The following is a 16,568-nucleotide window of genomic DNA, read 5'->3' as shown; positions in this document are numbered from 1 at the left end:
GGAGATCTTTCCATTTTCTGAGATCTTCCTCGATTTCCTTCTTTAGAGGTTTGAAGTTCTTGTCATACAGGTCAAGAACTTCAAACCTCTAAAGGAGGTGACATTTCTTTACATTGTATGAAGATGAGTCTCTGTATTTTTATTTCTATTGCTGTACCAGCATCGACCTAAGTGCTGGCTGGAGTTTGGTTTTGTCCATTGTCCCGCGCAACCGTCTCGCCTGCAAGAACGACGCGGCACACGAAATAGAATCCTTCTGCGGTAAACTTTATTGCTCTGGAAAACCAGTACTTGCTTCACGTGACGAAAAGACGAAGAAGGCGGAGAAAACCAAAAGACGAACACGATGAACAAGACGGACGAGCCCACGAACCAGACCACGAACGGAAACACACGGGAGCGGGACCAACGAGCGGGGAAGAGAGGGGAAGAGAGGGGAAGAAGAGAGAGAGGGAGCTATCCAGCCCGCCCCCTTATAAAGGGATCAGTCCTTGCCTTGGACGCAGAGCCCCCTGATTGGTTGAAACTCACCAGGCCCTATGACGCCACGGAAGAGGCGGAACTCATGAAGCGGAAAAGTTACCCAGCCTGTGCGCACATGGCTTGTTTACTGCTAACTCCAGCCGGATATCAGCGCCATCTTGTAATGGCGAATGCGTGGGAATGTGTGGGCGGCGCCCCACAGCCGGATATCAGCGCCATCTTGTAATGGCGAATGCGTGGGAATGTGTGGGCGGCGCCCCACAGTCCATTTCTATAGCCCATCACTGAGTTTTCTATACTTGAGTGCTTGTTCTTCCTCGTCTGCACAAAAATTGAAGGTCAAGCGACCCCCATTGTCTAAAGGCAACCCAAACAGATGGAGGGGGAGGTGTTGTCTTGCTGTTGATTGGTTCAGACTGATTGGTTTTGTAAAATAAAGAGCTGACAACTGGACCTGGAGCAGGAGGTATGGGGACGGGACTTCCAGGCAGGGAGAAAGGAGATGTGGGAGTCTCGAAAGGCTGAGGAGGGAGACAGATGGAGCTGGCAGCAGGCAGTGAGAACCATGTGGGGAGATGGAATAGAGGATAAGTTGAGTCAAGTTGGATGGGCTAGATGGCAGATGGCCCCAGCAAAAGGCCAACAGCTTTAAACTATATAAAAGTCTCAAAAAAGGGGGGGGGGTACTGCAGTAGTGTTGTAATGTATGAGAGAATAAATTAAGAACAGAAAGTAATTTTAATATAATGTGTCCATGGAGATCACCAATTTTATCTCTCCTATGTGTTGCCTTAGTTTCTTCAGCTCTGTCTGTTGAACATATTGTGCTTCTGTTGGCTGCTACATGGCTTGTATCCCATCATCCCTGTACTCATGGCTTGTATCCCATCATCCCTGTGTGCTCATGGTTGTATCCCATCATCCCTGTACTCATGGCTTGTATCCCATCATCCCTGTACTCATGGCTTGTATCCCATCATCCCTGTGTGCTCATGGTTGTATCCCATCATCCCTGTGTGCTCATGGTTGTATCCCATCATCCCTGTACTCATGGCTTGTATCCCATCATCCCTGTGTGCTCATGGTTGTATCCCATCATCCCTGTGTGCTCATGGCTTGTATCCCATCATCCCTGTGTGCTCATGGTTGTATCCCATCATCCCTGTGTGCTCATGGCTTGTATCCCATCATCCCTGTGTGCTCATGGCTTGTATCCCATCATCCCTGTGTGCTCATGGCTTGTATCCCATCATCCCTGTGTGCTCATGGCTTGTATCCCATCATCCCTGTGTGCTCATGGTTGTATCCCATCATCCCTGTGTGCTCATGGTTGTATCCCATCATCCCTGTGTGCTCATGGTTGTATCCCATCATCCCTGTGTGCTCATGGTTGTATCCCATCATCCCTGTGTGCTCATGGTTGTATCCCATCATCCCTGTGTGCTCATGGCTTGTTTCCCATCATCCCTGTGTGCTCATGGCTTGGCATCCTGTTTGTTCCATTGGTCTTTCTTCTGTCCTGAGCTCACATGTGATTCTCTCTACATTAGGTTGGAAGAGTAGATCTCTGTGCACTGCTTTACTTTTTAAAACTTCAAAATGTTTATGCCTTCATGTGAGCTTCAAATTGAATTTTCAGTTAAGGGAGAATTCCTTACTGGAAATGTTGTAGAGTAAGAGTAAGGTCCCCTGGGCAAAACAGCTGCCATTTTCATCAAATCAGCTGTGCCTGCCTACAAGGGTTCTTCACGGTTGGTCTTGGTGACTATTGACATTTGTTCATAGACAGACTTTTTAAAGTGTGTGTGTGTGTGTGTGTGTGTGTGTGTGTGTGTGTGTGTGTGTGTGTATGTGTGATTGGACCCACACTTGATAATTCAGCTGCCCCTTCAAAGAATTTGCATTCAGTACTGTCCTACTTGTATGAGGATTGTATGACTGTATGACCTCTTAGGGTCTTGAGAGGTACTGGAGTGTACGGGGAGGGAGTTAACTGAGAGAAGGAACTTAACACTATAGGAAGCATCATCCACACCGCATAAAGATTTTCTGGTGAAGATGCTTTGGGGTCACCCATGCTTGTTAAAGTAACTTTATCAGTTCTCATCTGGTCTTCGATGGTGCAGCATGTGCTCATGCACTACCTACCTACCTACCTACTTACCTACTTACCTACCTACCTATCTACCTATCTACCTACTTACCTACCTACCTACCTACCTACCTACCTACTTACCTACCTACCTATCTACCTACTTACCTACCTACCTACCTATCTACTTACCTACCTACCTATCTACCTATCTACCTACTTACCTACCTACCTATCTACCTATCTACCTACTTACCTACCTACCTACCTACCTACTTACCTACCTACCTGTCTACCTACCTGTCTACCTACCTATCTACCTACCTACCTACATACCTACCTATCTACCTATCTACCTACCTACCTACCTACTTACCTACCTACCTACCTACCTACCTACTTACCTACCTACCTATCTACCTATCTACCTGTCCCGCGCAACCGTCTCGCCTGCAAGAACGACGCGGCACACAAAATAGAATCCTTCTGCGGTAAACTTTATTAATCTGGAAAAACCGGTACTTGCTACACGTAACGAAAAAGACGGAGAAAACCAAGAGATCCAAGGAGACGAACAGGACGAACAAGCTCCACGAGACGGCCGAAAAACCAACGGGAGAAAGAGAGGAAGAAGAGAGGAAGAGAGAGAGAGCTGTCCAGCTCGCCCCCTTATAAAGGGATCAGTCCTTGCCTTGGACGCGGAGCCCCCTGATTGGTTGAAACTCACCAGGCCCTATGACGCCACGGGAAGAGGCGGAACTCATGAAGCGGAAGTTACCCAGCCTGTGCGCACATGGCTTGTTTACTGCTAACTCCAGCCAGATATCAGCGCCATCTTGTAATGGCGAATGCGTGGGAATGTGTGGGCGGCGCCCCACATCTACCTACTTACCTACCTACCTACCTACCTACTTATCTACCTATCTACCTATTTACTACCTACCTATCTACCTACCTACCTATCTATCTATCTATCTATCTATCTATCTATCTATCTATATCACACGCACGCACGCACACACACACTTTAAAAACAAAACCTAGAAGAAAACCCAAACTGCCCCCTATTCCAGCTATGGTGGCTTGAATAAGGCTGGCCCACAGAGGCTCACATATTTGAATGTTTAGCAGGCAGTGGAACTGCTAAGGATTAGAAAGATAAGAGGTCCAGCCTTGGAGGAAGTATGTCTCTCAGGGTCCTTTTTAAGGTTTCAAAAGCCCACATCATGTCCAGCTTCTCTCTCTGCCTCTCTCCTTGCAGATCAAAATGTAGCTCCAGCTATCAGTCTAATGCCTGATTCCCACCATGATGATAAAGAACCGAGCCTCTGAAACTATAAGCCAGGCCCAGTTAAATGATTGCTTTTCTAAGCATCGCCTTGGTCATGGTGTCTCTTCACAGTGAGAGAACAGTAACCAAGACACCAACTACACCTTTTTGGCCCCTTTCTCCATGCTAGAGCCCCTCTTTGTAGAATAGTATATTAAATACTATGTCACTTTTACCGCTCTGTTTTATTTATTACACACCGAGGGCCATGCCTCCTGAGACATTGCGGGCTACAAAGGAATGACACATCTCTATGTATTCAAATTACTTTTTACTTACTACCAAAGATAGATGGAAAGGTCTGGAGTGTGCCAGGCAAGCATCCTGCCCTGGGCCATTCCTCATCCCTCTAGAATCATTTCTGTGTGCAAGAATCTGTGTGCAAGAAATTGGAAGCTTTCTGAACATATAGACTTGCTCACCTTCTTTCAAACTCATAGCTCATAAGCCTCCCGAATGTTCCTTCAGCCACAGGCCAAGCTGGGAGCCTTGGGTGTCTATTTGTGTTGTTTGATGGGATTGATCACCACAGAGAGAAAGTAGGTGAGGAAAGGCAAAGCTGGCAGGGGTCAGCTCTGGTCTCCTGGCCAGTTTCAGGTTCCAGGCTCTGGGTTCTGTACCCATAGGAGGAACACAGCTGCTGGCCAGTGCTGAGAAGATGGAAGGAGGCGGAAGCAGCAGAAAGTGGAGGGGCTCTTGTGAAAGCCTCGAGCAGTAGCCTCATCTAGGCTTTATCTGGGGGACACTGGTCTGTGGAGAAGAGAAATGGTGGGATTAAAGTCTTCACTTGATTGCTTTCAAATCCATCAGACAAGAAACCAATCACAGTATGAAGATGTTGCTTCCCCAAGACTGCCCTTCCTCCTGCCTGTTGGCCCCCATGATGGCCACATAGCCTGTGGTGTGGTAATGGCTCCCCTCATATCCCAGCATGGTCCCTCTTCAGGGAACCTTGAGTTTCTCTTAGGACATCCTTCCTGACCTCCGCATATAGAAGGAGGCCCTCGCAGCCTGTGTTCCTGACAAATCGCTCAGTCACAACCCGCTCATCTGCTGCTGTCTGATGAGGTGTGACCTGAAGTTTTGTAAGTCCATCTTCTCCCATGTGTTGCCAAATTCTCAGAACAGACATGGCTGTGTGCATGTTGATTAATTAAATGACACCCTGAATGGTGGAGCACGGGGGTTCCACGATTGGGTCATGGGACCCTAAGATCTTGGTCACACACAGGCCCTCTTCCTAGCTGTGCCCCTCTCCCTTACTTGGGACTGTCTCTTAGGCACATTCATGGCATGGAGCCAGCATGTGCTTTATCACTGTGTCTCAAGGCACCATGGGAAGCCTGGCAGGGGAGCTGCCTAGCACAGGTCTGCCCCAAAAAGCAACATGGTAAAGGCCGTTCCTGTGTTATTGCATAATGTAGTGGATGAGAAAGGGAGGTCTAAAGCTCTTTAGACCGCTGGGAAGCAGCTAGAGGGCCACTCTTACCAGCTATGTTGAAGACGAGGGACTTTTGAAGGTAGAATTTCTTTACAAATCTCAGGTATTTGCCCAGCCACATGGGATACTCAAGCATTCTTCTTGCTGAAATTAGAGAACTGGAAGTGAGGGTAAAGCCCTCTAAGCTGTCAGCTCTTCTTCTGGGTAAACAAGAAAGAAACAGAGCCCAGGCAGTGTGTACAGAGCCCCTGACTGTCAGTTGCCTGATGCTGGTTTCCTTCTGAGGTGCAGGGCGTATGTTGGGGTCAGTTGGATGACAGTACCATCTCCCCAGTTACCTCCCTTTGCCAGTAGTTACAACAGTCCCTTTGTTGTCTCCTCTAAAAGCATGTCTGGGGCCACCAGTGTGGCCCAATTGGTAGAGAACTGTAGAGAGAATATCTTATTATTGATAGGATGTGGCACCTGTCAATAATAAATCTGATGGCCTATGGCTTAAGCAGGAAATAGAGGTGGGACATCTGGGAGGCAGAAAGAATTCTGGGATAGAAGGAAGATTTGCCTCAGGAATATGAGTCAAGATGGATACATGGTATTGAGTGTAGGTAACCACCCACATGGCAGAATGTAGGTTAAAATAAAGGGGTTATTTTAAGTTATGATCTAGTCAGAGAAGAGTCTAGCTATGTGGCTGAGGTATTTGTAAATATATTTTAAGTCTGAGTCTTATTTCTGGGAGCATGGAAGGAAGAACCAGACCTAACGTCTACAGAGAACTTGCCCGTCTGATTTCTATTCCCAACACAGGAGAAAGGTAAAGGGGACAGGGGCAGGTCGGGTTCTAGCACAGGTAATGTCTCTCTAACAAGCAAGTGAGGTCCTTGCCGAGAAGACCCCAGAGAGCCCAACCTCACCCCTGAACTCACATCTGCACTACCCCATGCTCATCCTTCTCACATCTATCTGCACTACCCCACCCCTCCCCCACCCCCATCCTTCTCAGAGCTCAAGACTCTTGGCTGTCCTCAGTGTCACCCTGGACCCTGGCTGTGGCCAACCCCATGTACCTCCAGGTTTCAAGATGCAACAGCTGCTTGGCACCTCCTCATAAGCCCCTCAGGCCCTTCCTCCCCACACCATCCTTTTGGGGATCCTGAAAGGACCCGGTTTCTACTAATCCCAACCCCCAGCACAGCAGCAGACTGTAAGACCAAACGTTTGTGCTTGTGAGGTGAGCAAGGGTGAGTGCATGTGTGAGAATCCTTGTGCCCTACAGTGGAATGACTGCTTGCAGCTTAGAGCTGCCCACACCCTCAGAACAGCCACCGTGAGACTCCCCTTACAGATAGTCTCTGGTTAGAATAGGGAGTGACCAAGACCTACCCACAGGACCTAGACAAAGAAGCCACTGCTGGGAAAAGCCATCACCTACCCAGAAGTGCCCACAGGTTGATGACTACATTGTCCTCAAAACGCACATAAAGAATGAGGTTGTTGTAGTCAGTGCTGACGAAATGTACATGCACTCTGCCCCCGTCAACTGTGGAGAACCAGGCGTGACACATAATGCTCTGCCCTTTGTCCCCAGGTCTCCACCTCCCCACAGAGAACATGGTATTGCGAAAAGGAAGTGTGGCCTGCCCACAGCTGGCAGCTCCTCCAGGTGTTTGCCTCTGTGAAGCATCTCTGGCTCCCCAGCTGACCCTCCCTCTTCCACAGGGGGCCCAGGTTTCCCATGAAGTACTCACAGGTTCCTTGGTACTGGCCTTGGAGTCCAGTTGGATGGACAGTAACATTAAATCCTGAGCACAACCCCTCTCCTCTAGAAAGAAGTGGCATTTATATACCTCTGCCGGAGAATGTAGCTGGTTCAGGATAGAGAAGTGTTGGTGCTGATCTGGCTGAGAGCACTGAAGACCTCCGCAGAGCTCTCAGCTCCCAGTGTTTGGGAACAGCCTTTGTTGGGGTTAGACAGATGGAGAGAGAGGTTGGTAGCCACAGGTGCGGCTCACAGGAAGTAGTGGAATGGGGTCTTATTCACAGTTGGATGAAGCCAGACCTCCCAGAAGATGCTGAGACCAAACTGTTCTCTGAATGTTGGGTGTTGGGATCAGGACCCGGACCTGTTTGTCTCTGGCTGTTCCTGCTCTATATAGACACTGTAATTCCTGGGGCCCAGTGTGGTCTTGGACTCATTATATAGCTAAGGATGACCTTAGATTTCAGATCATCCAGCTTCTACTTCACAGATGCTGGGATTAAAGACATGTGCCACTGACCTCAGGTAACTTCACCACTAAAATAGCAAGGATCACATAAAGAACCAAACTTGAGGTTCCCTCCATGGCCAGAGGCAGACCCTGTGGGCTATACCTAAGGTAGTGTCAGTCAAGCTAGGCAGCTGGCTATGTGCCTTTTTCTGCTAGCCTTTTCTCTGAAGTCTTGGGTCCTGCTCTTTGCAAGCCATAGCCTTCACCCCGGAGGCACAGGACAGCCTTCCTCTGGCCCCTTAGGGCTCTGGGCAGGGGATAGGAGTTACCATGCAGACTCACTTCTCAAACAGCACAAAGTTCACATCACTGTCTCTAGTCCAGATGGAATGGAGGGAAAGTCTCAGGGGGTCAGTGGGCAAGACCAGGTCTCTGAGGCTAGTGGCCAGCTGGATGGTAAACTAACGTCCTTCCACCTGTGTGTGGGCATGGGGACCAAAGAGGCAGCTAGTTCTGAGCTTTCAGTCTCAATGTACAGACAGGGTACCTCTAAGCCTAGCCAGTAGGTGAGCACAGGTCCCCAGAATGTATACTGGCCAACCCTACCCCCAAGGTCGGCGAATGGCTAGGGGTCCCAGATCAGAGGATAAGTGGTGGCTTCCTACTTGGAAACAGACATCTCTGCCCTCTTTTAGCCTCCCTTCCCTCTCTGTTCCCTTAGCCCTTCCCCCACCCTTCCATCCCTCCTACCTCTGCTCTGAGCTCTTCTCCCCAGCAGCAGTATGGCTTGGAATTGCTCCCACTCATCCTCCCAGCCTGGCACCATCCACAGTTCTCACATCTAAGAACAAGACCCAGGGATGGACAGGCAGACTGACAGGAGACAGACTTACTTTGTACTTGCTGCATGCCATCCTAGTGGGGACTGTCACCCTAGCTGTGGCTCTGCTTCAATAGTCAAGACTCTACAGCCTCTGAGACTGCTCTTGGACCATAAGATTCAATTACCCGGGAAAGGACCTCAGAGTCAATGCTCCTTGTGTCTGCCAGCGCTCCTGAAGGCCAGGCTGCCCAAGCCTCTGCCCCCGGCTGGAGCACATCCTTGGTGTGACCTGCACCCAGTCCTGATCCCAGCACTGGGTCAGCTTGGCCATGGTACTCACCTTATGCGCATCAAAGTCCGGCTGTATTGGCACCTCTTCCAGATTCTTCTGGGCCAGGTCTATACTGAAGAACAGCATCAGCAGCCACACCCTCACCAGTACCATGGCTCCTGGGGCCAAGAGCAGCAGGTTCCAGCAGCTCCTTGTCTCTCAGAACACCCAAGCATCCCACTTCCCCTAAGCTGTTGCTGGCCAACCTAGGTGACCTCCAAATCCTGCACATGCCAGTCTTCCCTAGGACTGACAGAGCCCAGTGACACTCAAGTTAGTGAGTCACAAACATGGTGAGCCTGTTGGGGCAGCGTAACCACATTTCAAGTCTGTCCTATGAGCCCAGGGAGAGGCTGGTGGCTAGGCTACTAAAGACCTTAGGCATGTCTCTTATCCCCTCAGGGTGTAGCCCCTTACCCACAGGTCTGCCAGCCTCTTGGTGTATCTTTACCACTGGCTACAAGAGGAGGAGTGAAAGGACCTTCCTACATCCTTGTTCACCTCACACCCAGATAGTTCCCTCCTTCCTTGGGGTGCAAAGTGAAGCGTGGGCACATACAGATAGTCTCTCTGGCCAGAACTTGAAGACTGTGAGTTCCCGGCCAGTGTGGGATGTTACTGTACTTGTAACTCACCAACCGTAACTCCCAGCCACATGACCACTGTGTCCCATGGATCCAGGACAATATGAGCTGACCACTTTTCTAGTGTCTCCCTTTGCTTTAGAGTCAGACCCACGTTGGCTCACTCCTTGATGCTATCCACTTTATGGGATATCCACTTTCCAAGCACCTCTTTCAGATTTTTCTGGCCCAAGTCTATATTGAAGGCCAACTGGGGGGTTGTGAAATATGAGCCTAGTCCTCAGTTGAGCTAAAGAAGCTCCAGAGACTCTGAAGAGACGGTAGGAGCTTTGCCTGCTCCTGGGCACCAGGCCCCTGTCATGTAGCCCCTCCCCCTGCCATAGATCTGTGGCCGTCAGTCATGTAAGGGCAATGCCCCAAGCTCTTCCACATGTAGATGAAACATTCCTAACATCTCAGACCAAGAAAATAGGAAAAGAGATATATAGTAGTCATATAGGCTCAACACAGAGATCTCCATGCTAATGAAGTACCTAGAGTTCCTGAGGGTGCTGCCAACAAGATTCCCTTCCCAGACATTCCTCCTTGCAAAAGGTATTTAATCTTAGGCCCACCCTGAGAAGTGGGATATGGTTTTCTGCATCCACTTTCCACCATGACAGTAAATGGTTTGGAACCACGAACTGTCTCTTTGTGGGGAGCCATGGAGAAGGCCTTTGCCTACAGAGCTGCTGTCTAATCTCCTGTTGAAGCCTCTCTGTGCTCCCAGCCAAAACTGACACCAAGCCATCAAGTCAAGGCCTACCAAAGGGACTAGTGAAGGACCCTAGGGGCTTTTGCCACCTTACTACATCCACCTCAGGTCAAGACTAGGCCAAGTTCCAATCTCCACCCACAGTTCTCAGGAGTAGAAACACTTTTGAAAAACTGCAAAATGTACTGACTGATAGTCACCTGACCCTCTGGTCCCAGATAGAGTTCAAATGTGTGTCTCAATCTGCCTGTGCTTGTTAGCCAATAGATTCAATATGCTTAGCCAATAAGTTTAAACTGTACCCCTAAAAAGTATAAAAACTGCTTGTTACAGCCCTTTGGGGTTGCCTTCTAGTCACTCGCTATGAGGGACTGATTGAGGGGCGACCCAGTGCACCAGAAAATAAGCCTTTTGCGTTTGTATTGAACTTCATTTTCCTGTTTCATTTGGGGGGAGGTCTCCCGGGAGTTACGACTCACTTTGAGTCTTACACTAGCAGGAGCTCCCCTTTCCCATCCCAGTCCACAGGCTCCACCCCATTCTCAGTTCTTCTGAGACTCTGAGAAGCGCCTGGATGTCCAAGAATCTGTGAACCTCACAACCCCAACCTCATCACAGACCTGGGGGCTCCCAAGCCAGCTCCAGCTTTCCTGTGTCTCAGACTGCACTTCTCCACCCCTGAGCGGTGTCTGGGCGCTCCTTCACAGCCCAGCACCCCTGCCCTGGTGGCAATGTGGGGTAAGTGTAGTCAAACTCCCCAAGTCCCACCTCCCCAAGCAGCCCTGTGGTAGAGCAGACATGAGACCCATAACCCAGTAACTGACAACAACCCCTACCAGTCTCGGCACCTGAGGCCAAGAGCAGCAGGTCCCAGCAGCTCTCCACGTAGCTCATGCCAAATACAAGACCTTCCTCTGCACTGTCTGCTTCTCTGGCCCTTTCCCCGGGCTCTGACCTCTTTTGTTCTGCAGGGACCTGGTTCAGGGATACTCTAGAGATCTGCACACAGGGGTTGGCTCCATCTTTAGATTTGGTGAAGGAATAGCTTGTTATGGGGTGACAAAAGTCCAGATTCCCACTGGCTGAGTTCGCTGACATTAGCCAGGTACTTGTCTGCTCCTTAACTTCATAGTTAAGTTGACTTCTGAGGCAGGAAATGGTCACTCATCAGGAAAAGCCAGAAGCTATCCAGGGAGTGCCTGGCCTTACCTGCAGATCTTTCTTTGTATGCATAGAGCTCTGGGGATGTCCTATCCTCTGCTCCTGGCCAAAATAACTCAGGCTTTGAGAGACCCCATGATGTGTGCCTGTGTTCTAGAGGACAGAACATCCCTGCACATGACTGACATGGTTGTGGCTGATCTGAAAAGAGCTGGTCCAGGTTCTGGGAAGGGAGGGTGGTCAAGGACCCTAGTGAGGTAGCAATGACCCCTAACTCATACACACACCCCTTGGGTCATTCACGTTTGCTTGCTCAGATATACACCAATGGGTCCTCTCTAGATCTGTCCTGGGATGCCCAGCCTCCAGAATCCCAAACTCCCTGTGACTCCTCAGAGCCCAGCTGCTACCCTGGACTTCTACCTGGGGACACCTTCCCTTCCCACCTTATCAGAAGCTAGGTGAGTACCACCCCTCCCTGGGGGAGCTCCTTCTGAGCAGAGGATCCCTGTGGCCTTTGGGTACAGCCAAGAAAGCACAGGAGGTGCAAGTACTGCCCGGCCACCTTCTACAGCTCCCCGGGCACATCGACAAGTGCCACCGTCTGAGAATAGACAGGTGATCCTCCTTCAGGTGCCGGTGCGTCCAGCCTGCTAGAGTGTGCCCTCGGTCCGGGCCCCCAGAACTGTGCCTTCACTTGGAGACCCACAAAGAGAACGTGCCAGCCGTGCCTGATCTGGTGGGGGTGACCCTAACCCCATTCCAGAGTGAAAGTGTCTTTGCTTCTCTTGGTGTGGCGTGTCAGTAACCCTGGTCTTCTCGCTGTGACTCCTTTGGGCCCCACCCCCCCTTGCGTTGTGTCCCCCACCCCCATGGCGCAACAGGAGTCTTCTCTTTCTGTATCTCACAGGAAACTTGGTTTGATCATCTTTGTTGAGGTAGGACTATTGAGTTCCTTTTACATGTATATGTTGATTTATGCATGATTATTATTTATTCTTTATTTATTTATATTAATTATGAAGATTATGATATTATTTGAATGCAGATTCTTTTCTCTCTCTCTCTCTTTCTTTTTTTTTTTTTTTTTTTTTTTGGTGTGAGCATCCCCCCCCCAACCCCCACCACGTTTGACATTTCACTGTGCATTTTAGGAAAGAACCTTTTTTCTAGAGGGGTCTGCTGAAAGTTTTAACTTTTCTATCTATCGAGGGAATTACAGACAACGTACCATTTATTCTGCTTGAGGAGCCCCAAGGCCCTTGTACAACTGACAGTTCTTACTTTTAAATGCAATCTCTTTTCTACATACATCATTTTCTTAATTGTTAGCTATTTATAGAAAGCTTCCATAGAACTGTCTCAACTGTATAAATATTTACTATTCAAATAAAATATTTTCAAAGTCCAAAAAAGAAAGAAAGAGAGAAGAAAGAAAGAAAGCATAGGAGGCCTTGAGCAGATACTGAGTTTATTTATTACACTCAGAGAAGGGTGGGTCAGCGTTGGATGTCAGAAGCTTCAAGAGATGTAAGTCATGGAAACGCTGACTAGTATGTGTCACACCGACCTGGGGAAGGCAGATGCTCTGTGACTGACCTCTAACCAGTTCTAGGAACTTACACAATCTAGGGAGCTCACGGCCCCAGGTCAGTGCCCTGGAGTTTCTGTTTCTTCCTCCCATGGCCCAGCCTCATTCCTGCCATCATCACCCTGCTGGTCTTATCTCCTAGGCCTTGTATACACAGGAGAGCAACATGGTCAACCAAGTCAGCCACCAGGGCCATAATTCCCCAAATCCACCAACCCCTGAGCCCTTGTCCCCACCTCAGAGTGTGACTCTTAGGGAGAGGGTTTTAAGGGACCCGTGAAAGCTTTGCACGCTTGTGCTGCTTTGGAGGACATGGGATAATAGGGCTCACACTGACTTCCTGAGAAGTCAGGAGACAGAAATGAGGGGAGAGCCTGGACCAGGAGGCCCTAGGAAAGAGAACTACTGTTTTGGTCTGCAGATCCATGAAGAATATATGCAGAGCAGGGGTTCCAAGCAAAGCACCACGGTGAACATGGCTGACAGAGGAGTGGCCAGGAGTACAGGTTGTGCACACACACAAGCTTTGTGCAGAGGTACATGTGCGTGCACACACAAGGAACATGCAAGGGTATGTATGTATCCATGCACCCCGATGTCCTGGAGAGAACCCGAGTCTTCCTGACCCCCTACCCACAATGTTCTTACTCAGGCTGGGCCCTGGGTGCAACACCATTTAAAAGCCCTGGCTATTATACTGTGGGGTTATACTTTGCAGATGCTCCCTGCAAAATCTGCCAGAAAATAGGGGATGAAGACTGGAAGGAGTCGAGTCACCTACAGACCTCAAGAGCTACATCTTGCTGCAGACCAAAGTGGATGCAGAAGTCAGAGTTCATCACTTCAGTCTCCTTTTCTTCCAGTGGCCCCCCTTCCGATCAGGCCCAGCTCTGCTAAGTCCCAGACAGACCCCTCCTCCCGCCATCCTCCCAGCTACTGTGGCTCCATCCCCACGGAGAGGCTGTAAGAAGGGAAGCTTACGAGACAGGCGGAGGTCCACAATGTTCTCCGGTGCAATGCCTCTTCTGGATGTGTGCATCTTATAATGTTCCAATACTAGCTCATCTGTGAACAGACTCCTGCCTACAGCCAATAGGATTGGATGCATGTGGAAAACAGAGATCAGTGGGGAGGGTACTTGGGGTAGGGAGAGTGGCTCCAGCCCCCAGCCTCCCTGCCCTCCCCACCCTCCTCTTTAACTCAAGATCCCGGAAATTTTCTGCAGCCTTCTGGGTTCGAACAGCACCCACCATGAAGCTCAGACACAATGAAGGTGCCTCCTTCTGTCTGTTTTTCCAGATCCATGATGATGAACTCGTCAGTAACATCCGCAAACGTCAGATAATTTCTGCCTTGGTCTGTGACAAGAAACCAAAGGGTCACAGAGTCTGTTGGGTCCCTGTGCGTCCTGGTACCTTGCACCACCCCGGCTGGCATAGCCTGACTCCACCTCACATAGTCAGCTCACAGGCTCTGGCAGATCAGGAAAGCCTACCAGGCAGCTGCTGTTTTCTGCCTCAGCCTTTCTCTTGCTCTGCTTCCCCAACCCTTTCTCCTCTAGACTCTTGAACTGGGTCTTTTTCTGGGCCAGAGAGAAGGAAGGGCATGTCCAGCAAAGAGGAAGGGTTCAAGGGTCTCCCACTCTTTCTTCTGCTGTCTGGACTCCTGACCCTCACTTACCAACACTGAGCAATATCTGCCTCAAAGGGAAACCCTTACACAGTACTCCAGAGCCTCAGCTGGGTGAGCCTCCGGGGTCTCTCCTCCCTGACAGCCTCCCTACCACTGCCTGACATTCGACAATGGGTAAACTGTGCTGCATTTCGGAGGATTGCGGGAAGGCCTGGGGACCCAGATTGAAGCCACATGTTTTGGATTTTGAATTTCTGAAGATATAGCTGCAAGCTCTGTGGGGCTACCATCCCTGTCCTTTCTGCTCGGTCACATTTGCAGTGCAGCAAGTGTCACAACTGCATGAGCCACTGTGCCACCCGGGGAGGGAGCGGCAGCTTTCTTCACTCACACTCAAAGGTGTATAGTCCAGGTGTGTCCGTCTCCTCTGCAATGTAGAATTCCTCCACACACACTCCATCTTCTCTACAGGGAAAACAGCCCTTCTGAGCCATGCCTGTGGGAGCTGGGTCCTTCCAGGCTCTCCCAGAGGGAGCTCCAGAGGCTTCCCACAGGATCAGTATTACCAGGGTCTTCTCAGGATCTGAGCCCTGAGTAGGTGGGGAGCTGGAAGGTAGTGAGAAGAATGTGGCCCTTCAGAACCTCACCAGAGGTCCTGGCCTGCCAAAATACCTGTGGAAGTAGGAGACATTCAGGTTGCCATTGTCCAGGAGGAAAATGCCAGTCATGAAGCACCGATAGGGACCTCCTTCCTCAATAGCAGACCGGTCAGTGGAAGCCAGGTTGAGAGTGTACCAAGATCCTGACACCTGCAGACAGAGGAAAGTTTTATCCTGGTCACAGAGCCTGGAGAGCCTTCGCCTGGTGGATCACAGTGGATCACAGTGGTTCACAGTGGATCGCAGCGGATCGCAGCGGATCACAGCAGATCGCAGCGGATCGCAGTGGATCACAGTGGTTCACAGTGGTTCACAGCAGATCACAGCGGATCACAGTGGATCACAGCAGGAGGAGCCGGGCATGTCCTGCAGAGGAAGAGAGTACAGGCCTCAGCTCATCCTTACTGTATACTGAGAAGGAACCTTTTGGACTACTGTTTCACTACCACCCCAACCACAGGCCAGCACAGTATAGCACTGACCATGGAGAACACTGTTAGAATGTGGTGGCTCTCTGTTCTCCAGATCTCTAAAGAGTGCTAATGTCTTCTACCATATGGGAGCCTCAGGGTCTCTGTGCAGCAGGACACATAGGACCTGGTTACCCTGTCTGTCCTAGGTTTAGGCTTCTCCTGGGCCTGGCCAGCCGTAGTGTGGCTTTAAAGTGGCTCACCTGTAGGGGACCTGACAGAGTGTCTCTAAGTCCCTGGCCTCAAGTAGAATGCCACTCCTTAGGTCCCCATTGCTGTGAGCTGCTGTCAAGACTCTGTAAGGTAATAGAGACCTGGAAAAATAACTGGGTGAGTCCCTGCCTTATTCAGCGACCCCAGGGCATCACCTGCTCAGGGTGGAAGTTCTTCAACCCAGGAAACTGAGTTTGGTCCTGCAGGGTCCAGGCCAGGCCCAACCCCACACTCAGTAGTAGTAGAAGCTTCATTCTTCCCCTGAGCCTTCGTGGGATAAGCAATCAGAATGTGGGTGCACAGAGGCTCCTACCTGCTGTATATATACTGTTCTGAGGCAGGAAGTCCCTCCACCCCTGCCCCACCCACAGGAGCCAACATGTTTGCAAGAGCATGGGGTTCAGGGGAGGATGCTGCCAGCCCTGTGTGAAGCCAGGGTGCAGACCAGGACTGGAACACTATGTAACTTGGCTTCTGGACTGAGGTGCCTTAGTGGGTAAGCTTGGAACACATTAGACGTGGCACTTCATTGGCTTGGAGAAACAGCCGAGGGCCAAGTCCTGAAGACTCAACAAGTAAAGGGTAGGCAGGATGCACGTGTTCTTCTGGGGAGAGACCAGGGCTCTTGAGGTCAACACCCCAAAGCTGAGCTACCAAACCCCATGGGGCATGAGACCTGCATTTTTGCCCATGGGGTTTGGCCTTAACCTGATATGTGAATGTTGGCTCCCGAGGAAGCTGGGTGTTTAGGTCACTTTGTAGCGTGGTTTTGGAGCAGCTGAGCCTGTACTTAG

The 16,568-nt window shown here is 50.1% G+C and overlaps 2 protein-coding genes across 2 annotated transcripts; both read right to left on the bottom strand.

Annotated features, from left to right (window-relative positions):
• Positions 1-4,629: 4,629 nt before the first annotated feature.
• Positions 4,630-8,824, bottom strand: LOC308428786 (lipocalin 1-like; the record flags this gene model as incomplete). Its single annotated transcript, XM_080927358.1, is given in 7 exon segments — positions 4,630-4,655; positions 5,395-5,490; positions 6,779-6,886; positions 7,095-7,168; positions 7,899-8,017; positions 8,021-8,032; positions 8,720-8,824. Coding segments are annotated over 7 exon segments (540 nt in total).
• A 4,681-nt stretch (positions 8,825-13,505) lies between these two features.
• Positions 13,506-16,028, bottom strand: LOC308428784 (major urinary protein 1-like; the record flags this gene model as incomplete). The annotated part of the gene is made up of 6 exons (XM_080927357.1): positions 13,506-13,534; positions 13,755-13,883; positions 14,051-14,158; positions 14,824-14,897; positions 15,105-15,241; positions 15,930-16,028. 6 exons carry the CDS (start codon positions 16,026-16,028, stop codon positions 13,506-13,508), a joined length of 576 nt encoding a protein of 191 aa, XP_080783483.1.
• Between the last annotated feature and the right edge of the window lie 540 nt (positions 16,029-16,568).

Source organism: Micromys minutus (assembly GCF_963924665.1).
Source record: "Micromys minutus genome assembly, chromosome: 13".
In the NCBI taxonomy this organism is placed as follows: Eukaryota; Metazoa; Chordata; class Mammalia; order Rodentia; family Muridae; genus Micromys; species Micromys minutus.
Note: the sequence above shows the minus strand (reverse complement) of the source record. Positions and strands in the feature narration are given on the sequence as shown.